The 19707-nt window shown below is 35.3% G+C and overlaps 1 protein-coding gene across 11 annotated transcripts in view; it reads right to left on the reverse strand.

The window, feature by feature from the left end:
- Positions 1-19707, reverse strand: part of LOC129249348 (mucin-19) — a 98746-nt gene that overhangs the window by 29907 nt on the left and 49132 nt on the right. For 8 of the 11 annotated variants that reach the window (XM_054889122.1, XM_054889126.1, XM_054889121.1 and 5 more), the window contains one exon: positions 15353-16033. The exons of 2 other annotated variants lie outside the window; for them this stretch is intronic. In XM_054889122.1, the coding sequence (XP_054745097.1) occupies positions 15353-16033 (681 nt within the window). The remainder of the gene's footprint in view (positions 1-15352; positions 16034-19707) is intronic. One more of the 11 variants, XM_054889123.1, reaches the window with a different exon arrangement.

Raw genomic sequence — 19707 nt, forward strand, 5'->3', positions numbered from 1 at the left:
TTTGCTTGTAAATAAACAAGCGAAACAACAACAAAAAAGCTTTAGACAGTGAAAGCACCAACCAAATCGTCAAAAAAAAAAATTTTTTTTAATCAGGTATTATACTGCTACCACCTAGTATAGATGTGTTTCGGTTTTATGCAGTTTGATGATTTGCTTGAATTTCCCCCAAACACTTTTCAGGAGTGCGTTTATAATAGTCTCTTTGTTTTACTTTACAACACACAAATAATTATACGCCTTCAACTCAAGCAAGATATTTTGTGTTGTTGCTTTCCAAGTAATTCGCTTAATTTTCCCGTGTTATTTTGGCCAGACACAAAAAAATAAAACTACTATTACAATTGGGGTATGCACAAAGGGTGTAAGTAAATGTCATTTTGATGTTTGTAAACAACAACCTATGAAATATTAAATTTGGTACCGAGCTATTATTTTGCCTAGAATGTTCTGAGAACGAAAGTTATTGAAGTAACCAACGAGTTGTTAGTTAGAAAACAGCTTAGGGATGGGGGTAATCTGTTTTCTGTGCTACAAAACCCACAAGTGGATTTCAAAGATAAACCTCGTCGCATTACAAATTAAATTTAATATCCAGGTTTATCAAAATTTAAATAATATTTACTTAAATTTTACCTTTTGGCATTGATTAATTTGTGCGTACGAATAGCGTTTTGCAATCAAACGTCATTTACGCTGTATTGAGTACATTCGTGAGGCTTTTAATACAGAACACACACTTTTAAGTGACGATCCGTGAATGGGCGACGGATTACGTAATTCGACCTCAGCTTTTGGATATGAAAGTGTCTTAAGAAAAAGTCAATTTTCATTCCGTTTTGCGAAAATACGAAATAAGTTTAGAATAACAGAACAACATCTAAGCATTTACGCAAATTTACACAAATTACACTAAAAATTTAAAACAGTACACTGTGCATCAAGCCAACATAGGAGCCACCAAGTGCACTCCCTTCTCATATACAAGGATTTGTAAATGTATTCGCGCTCACTAAATGTTGGTGGCGGTGGCAGCAGTATTACCGGTGGTACTGTCAGCAACGGTGGCGGCGACAAAAACAATGCAAACACAACAAACAACGTCGAAGAAGACTTAGCGACTTTGTGGTGCTACTTCCATACACAGAACTATGTAAGCTAAAATGAACGCTCCTCTCAATCTAAATGAGCATAAAAACACCAAGATTTTGTATATTCTATGAGAATTGAGTAAATGATTCTTTTTTATTTTGGGAGAGAAAAAGTGGCAGATTTTAACCAACAATGTATAAGCAATGGCAGGCTTAAAAATTTGGTTTAAGCAGAGTGTGAGAGCACCCGATTTGGTTTGGTAATTTCGTTGTTTCGACTAGAAGTTGTTAGTTGAGAGCACGGATGATGGTTCGGGTAACTTGGGTAGATGGCTCTTTGGTCGCTTTTCGAGCTCGATATGATGTACAAGTAGCGTTACGTTAATAAAAATTAACATAAGCACCACATATACATCTACATATTAAAATCGGTACTCTCATCGCATAGTCGATGTATAGCGAATGCAACAATAACAATAACACCACGAAGTGACAGCGACAACAAGGCAAATAAAATGTGGAAGAACCCCGCCGTAGAGAAATCCAAGCCGAATACGACACATGGTCGGATGTAAATACATGCATATGTAGGTGCGTTGTGAGGATAGGCAAAGATGTGAGGACAGTGTATACGCTTCACGCCTGGCGCTCCCACTTGACTTGGGTGATAGATAAAAGTGGCATCCACAGCAATAGTCACGCGAGTTCTTCGGTTGGCTCGAATATGGAATTGAATTTAGAATAGTGAATTGATTTTAGTCGATACCCTGTAGAGAAAATTTAACTACATTACTATTTTTTACAGGTACTCATTTAAATAAAAATAATTTTAAGCTAAGTCAAACTGTGAGAATTTAATTATTATTATAATTGGCGCGTACACTTCTGTTAGGTGTTTGGCCGAGCTCCTCCTCCGAGCTGTGGGATGTGTCTTGATGTTGTCCCCAAATAGAGGGACCTACAGTTTTAAGCCGACTCCGAATGGCAAATGGTTTTTTATGAGGATCTCTTTCATGGTAGAAATACACTCGAAGGTTTGTCATTGCCTGCCGAGGTGCGACCGCTATTAGAAAAATCTTGTTCTATCATTTTGTGGTTTCAAGCACGGATACGGAACCTACGCACTCTCAAATGGTAATCACGCACCAACCCATTCGGCTACGGCGACCGCCTGTGTGAATATATTAAGGGGGGGGTAGGGTTTCAAAATCGAAATTTTTTTTCTTCACTCATCTTATAGTAAATCATTTCAAGAATGTTGTGTCAAAATTTTAAGTGGATCGGAGCAGAACTCTCAAAGTTATAGCCTTTGTAGGCACTCTACCTCGAATGCGGAGCATCGATAATTTCTCAGAGTCATTTTTTCAAACGCGTTTTTCCCGAAACGACTTCTTAAAAGTCGGTGCCAATCACAACTCCGAAACTATTCAACCGATTCTTTTCAAATTTGGCACACGTTTTCTAAATCAAAAATACCTCCCCCCTACACTGTTTTTTTTTAATTTTTTTGTTTTTAAGGTTGTTTTTCACTTACAAATATGGCGAAATTTTTCGCCAAAAATGCTCGTTTTACGTTTTTTTGCCACCAAAACTACAAAAATGAAAAAAAAAAAATTTTATTAATGTAGGGGGGAGCATTACGTCATACTTTAAATGAAAAATTCGACTTTTTTAGTTTCAGATGATTCTACGACGAATGCCGATTGGCACCGCAGAGCACCTCTCGAAAAACATATCTCCAAAAAAACTCTGTCATGGGCTTATTTGTCAATATTTTATTATTAATTTTTTTTAAAAAACTTGTTGAAAAGATGTACAATAACATGCAACTGATTTTATTAAAGTATCTTAAGCTATATTTCTGTAAAAAATTCAAAAAAAAAGTGTTTTTTTTTAGCGCTAAACCCTACCTCCCCCTTAAGTAAATTAATGACTAAAAAATATAAAATTATGTAAACTTCAAAGTATTTATAGAACAAGGCTTTTGATCTGATATCGACAAGGACACGATGAAATTATAAAAGGCGTTTTTATCCTTATGCATATACGAGTATGTATGTAAAGCATGTTAAAAAAACAGCAGAGGAGATTTCTAGACTATTTTCTGTAGAGAGATAAAAGCAGATGCTTTCTCTAAAAGGGCTAGGGCTGCTCTTCGCTGTACCTACTGACCTACTTTGAGTCTTTTAAAAAACAACTACTAGAATATGCCACTGAGTGGTGTGAAGCGGAATTTGCTGGTGGTACGTATATTGAGGCGCTTGTTTTTTCTAGGCCACAGATACCTTTGCTGAAGGAATACTACAGTGCTGTCCGGAGGCTCAGGCTTTACTTAGTCCCAATACTAAGATCGAATCGTTACTGTCGACTCCAATATGTACTCTATACTATGATCTGGGGTTGATGCCAAAGATAATGGAGGGGATATTCACGTTTCCTTTGGGGATTATGCCTCAAAACTAAGTACACGCAATACTGAAGGTTATTTGGTATAGGTAGAAATAAGCCATACGAATATAACTTTTTGGTTACAACAGGGCTTTCCTTTACCAATTTAGCACTCGCACATCGAAGCCACCAAAAGAAAATTGGTGAATATTTCACAGTTAATTATGTGTCATAGAGAAGCTACATGTGAGGTATACAAAATTTATAGCAGTCGTTAAATGGAGGAAATCCACAAGATCGATAGCCTGTTTTTGCCCTTCTTGAAACTTCCACCTTGCTATACCAAAATTCAATGAGCTATGAAATTGCATGCTTGAAATATTTTCAGAAATTCTGGGTAAAAAGCCGATTTCTTACAAATTTTATAGAAATTTTGAAACTTTACTTTTTTGATTTTTGTTGTAGTATGAATGTACTTTTATAAAAAAGATTATTGAAATTATAAAGTTAAAAAAAAAAAAAAAAAATGGTGGAAACTTACCAATATATGGTGCACGGTTTCTTTTGACGTTGACTGTAGATACTGTAGGTAGGCCACTTCACTAGTACAAAGTGAGTGTGGAATTGTATGGAGCATCTAAAGGCACGATGTGACTGTATTTCTACTATTTTATATTATTTAATAGAAGACACAAAACTATATTTTCTGATATGTGGAAAATCAACTGTGATTTTATGAAAGAGGAAACCAGAGTAGTTACGAACAAACCGATTTTCATGTTGGGCATGCAACTCGTACCCAAACACATTCATTCACCCTAATTTTTTAAGAATGAATGGAAAAGAATGGAATGAATGGAAAGTAAATAAAACATATTTATATGTAGGTTTACAAATAGAAAAGTTGAGGATCATTGGATATTTCTATATACATAAATATTAGGCCGGGCCGATTTGTGGGGAGGCAAAAAAATCGCCCATAGCTCTGTGAAAATCATATTCTAGGGATCAAAATAAGAAACTTTGCTGAAGGAACCATACCTCTAAAACGAATTCGGATGTCCCCCAATTTGGGTCGAACTTTTAGTGTCTTTTGTGGGGAGGCAAAAAAATCGCCCATTGCTCTGTGAAAATCATATTCTAGGGATCAAAATAAGAAACTTTGCCGAAGGAACCATACCCCTAAGACGAATTCTGATGCCCCCCAATTTGGGTCGAACTTTTTATTTTCTTTTCTATAACTCACTTAAATTAATTTTTTCATTTACATATGTATACATATACATACATGTTCTGACTAAATAAATTTCTTAAGAGAAAAAATAGATATTATTATAAATAAATAATAAATATTATTATAAATAAATAAAAATAAAGAAAAAACATAGCCATTTAGCTGATTTTTTCATGTTAAGGCCAAAAATGGTGATATTTTTAAATTGGGGGACATCAGAATTTGTTTTAGAGGTATGGTTCCTTCGGCAAAGTTTCTTATTTTGATCCCTAGAATACGATTTTCACAGAGCAATGAGCGATTTTTAAATCGACCCGCCCTAATAAATATATACATACGTATACGCAATATTAAAAGGATATATCACTTTTTGCTCAATTTTCGGGTTTGGGTGGGTTATTTGCTGTGTTTCAAGTACAGTGCGCGTTAGGCTTGGAAAAACGGAGCTTTGCTGTGATTTTCTCGAAAAGATTACCTATTTTTTATGCAAATAGGGAAGAGATTACCTATCAAAGCACCGAAACGCGTTTCAAAGTATTTTCCAACTTAAATAAAAGACGACCTTATATAAAAGGTCAAATATGAAGCAAAGTATAGAGATATGGTTTCAGAGTACTGTGCTCGAGTAAGTATAGCTTCCACGATATTATTAAGTAAAGATTTAAAGAAGTTTAATAATTCACTATGGGTATGTTCGGAAATGCCGACCAGGTAACTAAAATACCCTCACAGGCATGCAAAAGGAAAAAGGTATTATATGAATTAATTTTGTTCAATGAAGAAGTTGACAACTAGAAAACGTTTATAATTTGCAATAGACTAAAAACAAAAATAGTATATACATTTTTTTAATTATTAAGTGTCCCATTTGTGTGTTGCACATGCTCCAACTATATGAAGTATGCATGTATGTATGACACATAAAAAGCAGGTAAAACAATGCCCACATGCAGCTAGACTATCAGACAGTATACGAAGAATGGCAGACGAGTATAAACGAAAGTTAATATCCATAATAAGGTATGCATGTATATGCCTCGCTCATATTAACAAAGAAAGTACCAAAGCATTTCAGCAGCAAAATGCTGATTACGATGGCGATGGCGACCGCTACAAAGATAGTGAAAAACGAACGAAATTAAACGTTCGAAACATGTAAATCAACATTTAACTTCACCTTCTTCGCGCACACACACATTCACTATCCGCCACACACGTCATAACATACATCAGGTACTACAAGTAAGACCACATATCACCGAATTCAAGCAAATGCGATGAGAGTAGCCGCAAGTAACACGCATTCAAGCCTAAGAACGGAAACAGAACAGAGTAACATGGAACAGTAAGAGTAGACTAAAATCAACCTATAGGATAATATGGCCGGAGCAACAGCAGCAGTAACAAACAAAAACGCAAGAAAACAAACAAACAAACTAATAAAAAATGAGCTACGAAAATGAAGAATACAAGCGAAAATACATTTTAAAATTGCCCCCGACGATATAAAGGGATAGCTTCTGCTGGCGATTTTACTGCAGAACCGAGCATTGATGATGGCTGATGGCTTGCTTCAGCTACACTTCAGCATGCTTACAAATGTCTTTGTTGTATTTTCTTTTCCTGTCTGCATTATTTTGTCGCCGCTGCCGATACAGATGCTGATGATGTGGATGAATGCAGATGCCGCCACCGCCATCGGCATTGCCAACAAATGGCATAAGAGGAACAGAGATACAAGGTACAATGTTTACGTACATGTAGTAGACTAGTGAGTGGTATACCCACCAATAATGCCTATTCGTGCACAATAAAATGTGGCCAAGTCGCAATGAGAGCGCCAGTCAAGGTATGGATGGTATTGTATGCCAAGTGTTGACCCTGAGAAAGTAAGAAGAGAACAAATACAAGCACAAAGGAGCAGTAATGGAAAGGCATATTATACATATATATGTATGTATGCCGAATAAGCTAATAAGTAATAGTAACAAGGAGTTATGTTATTATATATGGACGAAAAATTTATTATAAATCAAGCTAAAGGGGTAAACAATGGGGGCTGATCAATAATCTAGGCAACTATAATCGACTTATTTATTTATTATAACTACTAACATACACGTTAAAGAAACTGGTAACACACGAGTATCTTTTCTGCAATATTCCATTAAAGAGCTCAAATAAGAGAAGACAGTTCATAAAATAACAGGTGGTTAATCTAGCAGGATAGTGTCGCTAAGAAACGCAAGACAGACCTGGAGGGATAAAAATAGCAAAAAACTGTTTTAACTAACGAAGGCAAAGCTCACTTTTATTCTAATGCATCTCCAGGTAATGTATAATGACCTCAACGCAATTTCAAATTTAATTTCATTTCAAGAGAATGTATACTGTGCAGATTAAACACTAAAAATGCAATACAAATATTTTAAACGAGCTTCTGGTATAGAAAACCATCTTACGTTCGGAGGCTACCTAAGAACGTACGTTCGAACTCCATCCAGAACATGCCATTAGCTCGAGAACCTTAGCCTAAAAACCTTTAAAAGGTAAATGACGCTGCTGTTGTTATTGTAGCAAACCAATACCAATCATCTACCAAAATCTGTGATAATAAAGGTAAAAAAATTATGTCAGGGATCGGCTTGTTAGCCAATGATATCTATTCTTGCATAAAAAGAATGTGATCCTACTTATTCATTGGCCAAAGAGCGATTTTGCACTCTTGCATCTGAAATCAACCATTCTTCAAATAGTTAAACAAAAAAGCCAAAATATCAACAAACCAACACGAACCGAAAAAAACGGATGTAGACAGAAATAAATAAGTTCTCTATTGAAGATCTTAAGGGGTCAGTCTACTTTGGAGACTCGAAAAAAAGGCTATATTCGTGATTTTTTTTTTGAGAAAACTATAAATGATAGTAATATAAAATTTGTTTGATTTATTAAATAAAGTCTTAAAATTCAGAAATAAATTTTTTTTTATTCAATTTTATAGTATTTTTAGTAAAAAAATAGCAGTGAAGCGTAACGTCTCAAACATGGGTTGGTGAGGCAGCTCCATCAGAACTCAAGAACGGCTTGTCTGAAACAAAAAAATCAAAATGTTTCAGATTCAGTAAGATGCTGGCTACAAAATGACCCTCGGATATTAGGTTTTAATGAAGACAAAAAAAATGGCTGATAAAAATGGAAAATTTTTGATAGAACGGTTTTTTTTTTCGCATATTTAAAAAAAATATATAGTAAAAATTTAAAATTTCAAAACCCCCGAGCGTCAATTTGGTGCAAATTATGTCTAGAATAGGTGATCCAAATTTTATGAAAATCGGTTGATTAGTTTTTGAGATACAGTGGAGCTAGATTTTGAAAACGTTGTTTTGAGAAAAACGCGTTTAAAGTTTTTAATGCACGCTATACGCGCAGGTAGACGAAATGATGTTCAGGTAAAAAAAAAAATAGTTAGAGTGCTCGGATTTTCTTAAAATTTTTACACAATATTTCTGGATATATATACTTTCAAATTATGCAAAAAAAAAAAAATTGAAAAATTTTAAAGTGACAAAGTAGATTAACCCCTTAATTCAAAACATGGAGTGTAGCCAACCACGAGACAACTATATTTTCTCATATGTGTAAGTTGTATTTTTTCTTTGTAGTGCAAGATTTGACGAATCCAGCCACCATATTCTAATGCAAAAACATTTAAATTAAAAAATCTATGTACACATGTACATACTACATCTGCACACATACGTACATACATACATACGCACATACATATGTAGATGTGAAAAAAATATGTTCATAACCACATATTTACAGAAATAATTAAATGTTCGATTTATTACTTTCCGCTCAACGTTTGAGCATTCCAAACGAATTCGAGTGCAATCAAATGCAAACAAAATTACCACAAATACATATAGTAAAGAATACAGTAGATAAAAATAAATAGTTGATATGTAAGTATCTACATATACTTGATAAATAATAAAATACGGCGAGTTGAAAAAACACAAAATAAATAAATTAGCACAGTGATCGCACGTCAAGTTGAACAGCCACTATCTAGCATCATTTTCTGCTATTATGGCTATTTTACGCTAGAACTTAACTGTTGCCTTCATGAAAAAACAACTGCTTATCTTTTAAATTCTTTAATTTTCTGTATATGAAAGGTTTTACACCTCTCAATAATTGGGAAGGGCGCAAGTAACAATACAATTTCCAATCATTTAATTGGCAGTAAGAAAAATCATTTTATTTTCCATAAGTACGCGTTAGCGATAGTGTACTCTATCCGAAGAAATCGGGACCATAACCGAAGATTTGCAAACAACTAGAGAAGCAACGAGAATTGGAAAAGGACAAACACATTGCGTTTTAGTCAGCGACTTGCACTAACTTGTAAACACATACATACATACATACATACACATATACCTGCATATGTAGATTTCGATATGAAATAACTACAATTAGCATTTTATCATTTGAAGAAGTGGAGCAAGTTGGCATTGTAGCCCACATATAAACATATTTACATGTATACTTGGGCGGTTAAATAAGTACCCGTATGTGATGACAGAAAGCGTTCCTGAGGAAACTTGGTGTTAGCATCGGATGCTGCCGTCGTGTGATGTCAAAACAAATTTCAGACGGACTAAGAGGTTAGTTTGGATTTGGCAGCTATTCGAGTAAGACGTGTTTCATGATTTTCGCTAAGATGGGGAAAAATGCGAGGAAATAAAAGCAAAGTTGGATGCTGTCTATGGGGACCCTTCTCCATCTATGACCAGCTAGATATTGGTTCAACGAATTTAAACGTTGGCGAACATACGTTTTTGATGAGAAGCGACCAGGACGCCCGGCAGACATGGTTGCTGAGGAAATCATTCAAAAAGTCCGCAAGTAACAGAGGCCATAGGTGTGTCGACTGGGACGGTTATTAATATTTCACATGATAAGTTGGCGATGAAAAAATTGTCGGCACGATAGGTGCCGCCATTGCTCACAAGCAACAAGAAGCGGATGCGGCTGTTAACTTCGAAGCAGTGTTTGGAGCAATTTAAGCGAGATCCGAAGGAATTTTTGCGTCGAATTGTCCCGTTTAGGAAACTTGGATTCATCATTACACACCAGAAACTAAACAACAATCAAAACAATAGATTTCTCTCGGTGAATCTGCTCCAAAGAAGGCGAAGACTGTCCCATCGGCCGGAAAGGTCATGGCGACGAACAATCAATAGACAATACTACAGTGAGTTAATGGATCGGTTCCACAAAAAATTGAAGGAGCACGGCTGCATTTGGCGAAAAAGAAGGAACTGTTTCATCGCAACGTTCCACCAACACATTCATCCGGAATTGTCGCCGCCTAACTGCATGAATTGCTGCCGCACCCCCGAATTCTTCCGATATGGCTCCCTGCGACTTTGTATTCATCCCTAACATGAAGAGATGGTTCGCGGGGAAAAAATTTAGCTCAAACGAGGAAGTTATCGCCGAGACAGAGACGCATATGGGACAGTTCGACAAATCCTTTTTTTTATAAAGGTTAAAAAATGGTCACGGCTACGGCGGACTACGTTGAAAAAAAAAATGGTGTCTTAATTTCTAACATGGGTACTTATTAAACCCTCGTCATACATATACATAGACATGTATACATACATGCATACATTTCATATCACTGTGAGAGCAAAAGCACGCCACGATGCCAACGTTAGCACAGCAAGAAAATCCACGCAAAACCGTAAAATAATAAAAAATTAACATTATTGAAACGAGAGATTCTCAATAGTAATTGCTACTGGTGGGCCGCCTAACTAATATACTTACTTAGCCAAGCGAACAACCCACCAACCCAGCCCAACATAATACCATAATCAGTTCTCCATGGTGGGTTTTTTACCAAAGTACAGTAGGTGTTTAGACACACTATCCAACCAATCACTACATAATCGACACCCGACAATCGCCCAAGGAACAAAGCAAAGTGGAGCAGAGCACAACACAGTACAGCACTATGTAAAGCACATCAATGTCGCTCTGCTGCGCTTTCGACTTTTGTCGCTGCTTCGCTATGAATGCTCGTACGATGATGTTTAAAATGGCCGGTTGCCAATGAGCTGCGATGTTTGCATTGTATTTAACTCGCCGCTGCTTATTGACTATTATACACTGTTTTATTGCCTAAATGTCTGATTGTCTAAAAGACTCGAGAAAGGTGTAGCCCACAAGCAGCGTCAGGAAAATCGTACACGTTTGTATGATTGTATATCAAATGCGTGCGTATGTAGAGTACATATAAGTATTATACAGATGTATGCACGTAGGTATGTATATACGACGAGTGTCAGTTAGATAGAAAGTGCCACTTGGCGTAGTAAGTAATAAATTTTCTAAATTGAGAGTGCTCATACATATTTTATTTACTCCTTCTTCTACCTCCCTCTTATTTAATGGATACATAAAGCCAAGCCAGTCGCACTCGTTGATACATATTTTTTTTTGCTTTGTTTTTCAATGTTCGATTTCATATTCTATGCCGACGTGGAATCTCTTTTATAATTATTAGCAAGCACGAAATTAGGGGTTGGTTTGTGTAGAAAACGACTCTGTTTTACAAAATGTTGTAAAGAGAGCAGCAATATAATGTGCCAATCAATGAATATCACTAAAGCTTATGTCACATATTTGAGAAAACTTAACTAAGGCGTCACTAGAACAGAACGGTGATTTTGAATATTTTCAAAAATATTTTTGTTTTTACTATAATGCAATATTCACTAACCACTGAATTTTGTTTTTAAATAAACTTTCCAAATAAAATTTTAATATGCTAATTAGTGTATAAAATATCAATCGAAATGCAAATATACATTTGTGTGTAAATATGTACCTTTAAAGTATTTTATTAGCACATAGAAATTCTATTTTAAGCCGATGAGCGTAACACGATTTATTTTAGTGTATTCCTACGAAAAAATTATTGTAATTAAAATGGCTTCAATTTGTTTAATATTGGTAACAATTAGTTCATTAATTTTTTTGCTCTTCATAGTGACTGCAAACGTTCAGAAAAAAATTAAGTGAACAAACTATGGAAAACCGGTTTTGAAGACAAAAATCACTCAATCACTCAATCACAAAGCCGGTTAAACCGTTGCCATGTTGTTTTTATAGTACATATAAGATAATTAAATGCTGTGGAAAAGTTAAAATTATAAGAAGCCTTTTAATCCATGCAATTTTTTTTTCATTACTTCATTTTAATTTTTTAAACAACAACAAAAATGAGTATCATCAGAATTCAGTATTTTTTTTCGACACTAAGTTGCCTAGACGCATATCCATCCAGCGCGTTGGAAATTTTAATGTGAGTGGCTTGAATTTGGTTACCAAAAGAATTTTGTGCTAAACACAAAAAAGACCACACGATCTTTTCACCAACATGAGGCGCTAAGCTAAACCCATCATAATATATTTATTACGAGATAGTTTTAAAATCTTCCCAATATATCCCATTTGGTAAATCTTTAAATATATATACGATTGCAAGTATGATTAATAATACGTTCACATATAAGTAGATGATCTACTTTTTCGAGCTTAACTCAAAATCCGTAATTAAAAAGCGCGATTTCCCATACAAAATTTCTCTCCCAAAATCTGAGATTATAAAATATGTGTTTTCTATGTTATCGATAATCATTATTACGAATGTAAGGAGAAACATCAAAATAAAAACTAAATGAGATGGATGCCGGCAAAGAAAGCAGGTCTGTAAACATAATTCTAATAAAATGTTTGTTAAATATTAATAATTATGGATTAATTTTACAGAAAAAAGCGTGGGTTCATAAACGTTTTGTCCTCTTATTATTTATTATAAAATGTAATATAGAATTTCCCATGCGTATTGCTGCCATAATGCAATCCTTCTCCTTGTATTTTCTTCATATCGTTAGTAATAATTAAAGAAAGCAAAAACTCCGAAATATTCCACCAAAATAATTTCTATGAAGAAAAACCTCTCAAAGCAGTATTGATAGCTGATTGTAATCTGCCATATGTGAACGGATAGATTAATTTGGTGAATTTATAAGTGATTAATGCATATGTAAACGCATTATAAGATAGCGAGAAGATTCTAAATCTAAATGACTTTTTCATGTATCATATGCACCTCTTTCGACTCTCTAATGAATTCCTTCGTTTGGAATACAACTTTCCCGTGGCCAGTGTCACCTAACAGTTGCTGTAAATTTAAATAGGTTTGTCCTTGGTATACCATATTTAGCAGGCCTGTTGTGGTCTTAGTCAAACCATCCCTTCCCTCATTTCCTTTGATCGGGAACATAGAGAAAAGATGATCATCGGCTAAGCCATTGAGCGTAATTCCATTTTCAGAATGCAATGCTACTTTGTTTCTACTTCCGCGCTTATTTTCTATATTTTATTATTATTGAACCCATATTTAGTGTGTGTACATTTAATATCTTTTCCTGCCTAGTGTATGTAGAATGGGTAATTAGACCAAACGTCATCGACTCAATTTTTTGCCTATCCCCCTATCATCACACACGGGGATAAATATTCCATTATCTAAACTCGATTTATCCTCTGAAAATTATTATTCCGTTCAAATTCATGGCGTGCATTTTGATGATGACCTAGTCATTAAAAGGTTTGTCTGGCGACGGGACGACCGATATTATAATAATTTTTTCCATCTAACCCGGAACCGACCGAACTGTAGACATGAACTTTGTTTAATAGTTTTTGCAAACTTGGTCATACAATTTGCTTTGTCATGTAAAACACATGCCGATATTTCAGCAATGCACAAACGAGAAGTACATAGATAACTTTAAACGAGCAAAATGTGGAGAATCTGATGATAAGTTCTTCATTAAACTAGTCGTTTTGGAGAAATTTCTAAGAATAACATATGCGCAAAAAATATATTATATATATATGCATGCCTATATGTTTTAAACCATTATTCTCTGCATACATATGTACATATATGTATACACCCATGGCCCCGCAAACCTTACCAGTAAATTTTTCCGGTTAAAAATGCTTTTCAACTGTAAATTACGACGATTCTAATCGAAATGATTTAAATTTTTATTTTGATCTATGCAGGTCATTTTATTTGTAATCGAAGTGCAAAATTGACAATTGACAAATGCATTTTAGGAGTTTGTGAGAACTCGTGCGTTAACCATAACGACTTAAAACATGTGCGCTAAATATAAGCAATTAACTCGCTATCAAAAATGTGTTGTTTTTACTTTAGAAAAAAAAAATTCGCGAGATAGCGAGTAATAAATATACTCGTAAAAAGGGCCAGGATCATCGTTTGAAGCGTTAGAGTAAAGTTGAAACTAGGAGAAAGACATTTCCCCGAACAGATGGTGTTAATTCTAGGGTTTGTTTAAACGACCGTTTTGAAAACTTTTTAGAAATTAGAAAGGACTTGGAGGAGAAACATAATGTAGTTAAAGAAAATATTTGCAGATTTCATAATATCGGATATGGCGTCGCCAGGAAATTATCCCGACTTGAACCCGATTGAGCATCTATGGCAGATGATGAAAAAAAAAATGATTCAACACAGCCCAAACTCTAAGGCAGAACTGAAAAAAATGTTTAACAAGGTAGGGGAACAGGAAATTCCAAACCAAATTCTTAAAAACCTCGTTGCTTCAATGCCTGCCCGGGTCCAAGCAGTTATTGATGCCAAATACGGTTTAACTACAAATAAGAGTATTTAATAAAATATTTGTAGATGTATTCATTTTGTAGATGTCTTAATTTTTAGAAAGATTTGGTAAGTTAAACTGCAATAATTGTGGAAAGTGAGGTGGTGCGGCTTGTGTGGCCGCGACTGTATATCTGATAGGTTTTGGCTAGGCCCATAGAAACCTCATTTTGTTAGTGACTTATTCTTAAATGAAAAGGCGGTAAGTGTAGCATAAAAACAAATACAATAAATATAAATAACATGCAAAGGTATGACTAACTTAAGCAATTAGGAAATCAAAATCTACATTTAACTTGGCCGAAATGTTTTTATTTTTGCGCCAATCAAGAAGGAATGTTTGTGTCATCCTTTTTAATAAAATGGTTTAGTGATTAGCAAAGAAGCAATGAAGTAAATGCACTGAAAACTTACAAAAAAAAAATTGTTAAGTTATAGAACTTAGACATGAGATGATAAGACAAACAAAATTTCTAAAACTTTCAGTGAAAATGCCGAGTCACCCTCGTATATACCATCATATAAAAGTAGATAAAAATCTTTAAATTGATTGGCGCACAGACACTAAAAAATTAAAAAATACTTTGCTTATATCCATATTTGTATGTAAATATTTTAAATTATAAAATTAATATTTGTATCCTAAGCGATAAGTTAGTATAAATAATTTCATTTGTATGTATATATATGTGCCCTTGGTACCACGAAATTGAGAGCTGTTTTATTAATTGTTGTATTTAGCGATTGCGGGATGAGTAAAATAGTGAAATATGATGGAGCTTGAATTATTTTTAGGGCTTTGTTGTTTGCATGTCTTAATATTTAAGAAAAATATTGAGAAAAATTGGCGATCATTACATTGTTCATACTAACCAAATACATGGCCAGCTTATTCAGATCCAAATTAGCCAACTGACTGACATCGGTTGTATTTAAGAAGCTCAACATTAATCCAATATCAGCGGCAGTGGGCATCTGTGCTGCAACCGTCGCTGCTGCTGCCTGCTGCTGCTGTTGTTGTTGCTGTTGCTGCTGATGAGCAATAGTTTGATGTTGGTGCTGTTGCAGTTGATGTTGCTGCTGTTGTTGACTTCCAAGTTGTTTTTGCGGCTGTGACGTATGCTGTGGGTGTTGAAGCGGTTGAGAATGATGCTGACCACCACCACTTGACATGGCTTGACCAACAATATTCGGTACGTTAACAACATTAGAGCTGGTATTTGCAGCTGCTGCTGCCGCGGCAGCGGCTGATGTGCTGGCACCTGTTGATAACTGTTGCGGAGTTTGTCTTCCACCACCAACACCACCGCCGCTGCCGCCAGGGATATTATTATTCTGTTGGATCAGTGATTGCAGGCTACGATTGCCCGGCTCGACTGCATTCGGCTGCTGTAGTTGAGAGGTTCCTCCCGCGATGACACCACCGCCGCCGCCGCCAGCAGCAGTGGCAGCAGCATTTTGCATCTGCATTTGCATGGATTGTAGGGTCGGCGTAGTGGGCACCGATAATGGCGGTGTTGACGATACCAATGCTTGCAGCTAAACATTTTCACATACGATAAAAAAAGGAAGAAAGGAGTTGGCAATTTGGACAATGAAATTTAAACGTTTTTTAATTTCATTTTATTGAACGACATTTTGTGAAGCGATTAATGTGGTTGATGATTTGATATTTTCGATTCTAGCGCACACTTTTATAAACGCCATTATTTCAACTGAAATCCCTAATAAATATTTCATTTTCACTTCTAAAGATTAATGTTTTCAGTATACCTCGATGAAGCTCTCATTTCACTAATCTTAAAAATTAGCCTTTACATTTGATTTTTTTAGCAGCACTTTTTAAATAATTAAAAGTTTACTATGTTCACTAAAATACATAGTGGAGAGTATAATATGTAAATAAAAACAAAGTAAATACTGTAGTAATAATAAATTTGCTACGGTCTTTTTGACCTCGCGCAATAAGTTGTGTTCATTGAATTAGCAGAGCATTGATTTGTTTGTTGCTATAAACAATTAGATTATTGTGTATGTGTTGTTTTTTTTTTTTTTTTGCATTCTAAACCCTAATATTATTTACCAAAATGTACACTTTTATTGGAAGTAAAAAAAATATTAATTTCATACAATTATTTGAAATATGAAGCCTAAAATTAGTGATTTTTCTAGCGTTTCTGATGGTCACTAAAAACTCATTGATAATAACTTCGCAATTGTTCTGTATGAAAGTTACTTGAGGTCTACCAATACCAGGCGATATAGAATAAATCAGTCCAGTTTAAATAATTGGCCTGAATGCACTGGGGCATCCCCACAGCTGTGGAAGTAAGGAAAGCATTGATGAGACTCGTCTACTGCCAAGACCTCTAATTAGAGCAAATCAACGATGAACGCTAGAGGTAGTTATTACTAACTGTTCCCGTCATGCCTTAACGATCTCAAGTTTCGGAATTCAAATTTAAGTGCTGAATTCTGTAGTCGTTTAAACTGTGTTATATATGGGTATGCTAGCGCTCCAACAATTGCTGTTTTACTTTTTATGAGCGTTCTAAGCGAATATACTGGCAACATTGGCAACATCACGCATTCGATCAACAAAATGTTGACAACTGTTTTTAACCACTAGCAAGCAAATACAAACGAAAAAATAACGGGGTGATTGAGACGGAGGACCAAAATATAACGGGTGATTTTTTAGCTATTATCTTTTTAAACAGTTGGTTGGAGGCACGTTTTGTTTCACTGTCAAACATCTTCAGTTTGGTCTATAATTGAACCATAATTCGTCTTACAAACGAACAACGCTTGCATTGAATTTTATTATAAAAATGCGTGTTCTGTTAAGAAAGTTTATCGCGCGCTTCTTCCATTTTATGGTCAGTTTAATCGACCCATTGAAGCGGCTATTCGAGCTATTGTGACTTAATTTAGAACCAAATTTACATTATTCGACATCAAATCACCAACACGCTTACGTAGAGTGCGAACTGAAGAAAATATCACAGCTGTATCGGCCAGTATTAATGATGACCATCAGTTATCGATTCGTCGCCATTCGCAGCAATTGGGCCTCTGTTACTCAACAACGCGGACAATTTTGCGAAAGGTGTGAAGCCTTTCAAAATACAACTGGTGCAAGAATTGAAGCCGAACGACCTACCGCAACGCAGAATTTTTGGTGAATGGGCTCTTGGAAAGTTGACCGAAGATCCACTTTTTATCGAAAAATTGTGTTCAGTGACGAAGCTCATTTTTGGATCAATGGGTACGTAAATAAACAGAATTGTCGATTTTGGAGTGAAGATCAGCCAGAAGAATTGAAAGAGCTACCAATGTATCCAGAAAAGGTCACAGTTTGGTGCGGTTTATGGGATGGAGGTATCATTGGACCGTACTTCTTCAAAGATGCTGCGAATCGTAACGTAACTGTGAATGGTGAGCGCTACCGTGAAATGATATCCGACTTTCTTTTGCCCAAAATGCAAGAGCCTGACTTGCATGTCATGTGGTTTCAGCAAGACGGTGTCACATGCCACACAGCACGCGTAACAATGGACTTGTTGAGAGGCGAGTTCGGTGAACATTTTATTTCACGTTCGGGACCTGTCAATTGGCCACGCAGATCGTGCGATATAACGCCTTTAGATTATTTTTTGTGGGTCTATGTTAAAGCTCATGCCCAGTCAGACAAGCCTGCTTCAATTAACGCATTGGAAGCCAACATTTATATATGAGATACCGGCCGAAACATTGGAAAGAGTATGCCAAAATTGGACTAATGGATGGACCATTTGAAGCGCAGTCGCGGCCAACATTTGCATGAAATAATCTTCAAACATTAAATTATATGGACTGTATCTACTATCGATTTAAATAAAAATTCCATGCATTTTTCTGAATTTAACGTGTGTTTTTTTGAAAAACTTTCCTATAGCTCTTAAAAAATCATCCTTTAGTTTATTGATATTTACTGATTTTATAGAAAAATGAAGGGATACTAGAACAAAGATGCTGGTCGTTCCCACGGCAGTCAATTCTACGTTACCGGAACGACCCGGCCAAGGACTGGCACTTCAGCAGCATTCCCCATATATGTATGGGGAATTTTTATGCTGCTACAACATCAAAGATGCTGGTCAATTCTTTGGAAACAATTTTATAATAAAAGTTTCAGCCTATATTTGATCAGTTATAAAATAAGTCAAAATATCCATATTTCCTTCTAATTCTTCTATGCAAATTAACTTCTGCAATATTTCAGCAGACCAACAGTACCAAAAAAGTAACAGTGTTGCAATATTGCGGGGACACTTAAGGGGTTAGGTGGGTTTGAAAATTTCAAAAAATCGATTTTTTTTTTGTCTTATTAAATAGTATAATATGTTTAAAATATTCTCCTAAAATTTCAAATTGATCCGAGTAAAATTCTACGAGATAGACCCTTCAGAAGTTCCGCCCATCAGGTCATGTCAGTGCAGCGTTTCGCAGGTATACGCGTTTATCTCAAAACTCGATTTTTAAGTCGGTGGACACGATTTCTCGAAAAGTTATGAAGCGATTTTGTTCAAATTTTGCACACATCTTTGGAATAACATTATCAAGTTATTGAACGAAGGATTTTTTTTTTATTACAACTAATTTTTTCGAGCCAACACATGACGAAAATTTGTCCAAAAAATGTGTTTTTTTGTTCAAAGTCTGTCAAAAATTCAAATTAATTTTTTTTTTTTTTTCCTTCGTCCAGTAACGAGATTTATCCATGTACTAACGAAATATTTTTGGTTTTTTGATTTTAAATGACCCAATAATGAGTTATGCTGTCCACGGCAAGAGCATTTTTTTGTGAGACGTTAAGGGAGATGAGGTACCAACGGCTGAGTTTTCGGAATTTTTAAATAAAAATTTCACAAAATACTGTTTAAATATGTATCTTTGATATGCTGAATTGTTTAAATAAAATATATGATTGTATATATTAAAAAAAAATAGTAAAAATACCCTTTTTTTGAACCTCTGTAACCCACCTAACCCCTTAATAAAAGTGGCAGTATGGCAGTATTTCAGCACTTATAAATTCAGAAGCTCATGTCGTCCGAATGGATACACACGCTTCGACTCTGAAAGTATTCGAAGCGGTGCCAGCTGGTGGTAGCAGAGGAAGAGGAAGGCCTCCTCTGTTTTGGAAAGGTCAAATGGAGAAGGACTTGGTT

Source organism: Anastrepha obliqua, chromosome 5 (assembly GCF_027943255.1).
Source record: "Anastrepha obliqua isolate idAnaObli1 chromosome 5, idAnaObli1_1.0, whole genome shotgun sequence".
NCBI lineage: Eukaryota > Metazoa > Arthropoda > Insecta > Diptera > Tephritidae > Anastrepha > Anastrepha obliqua.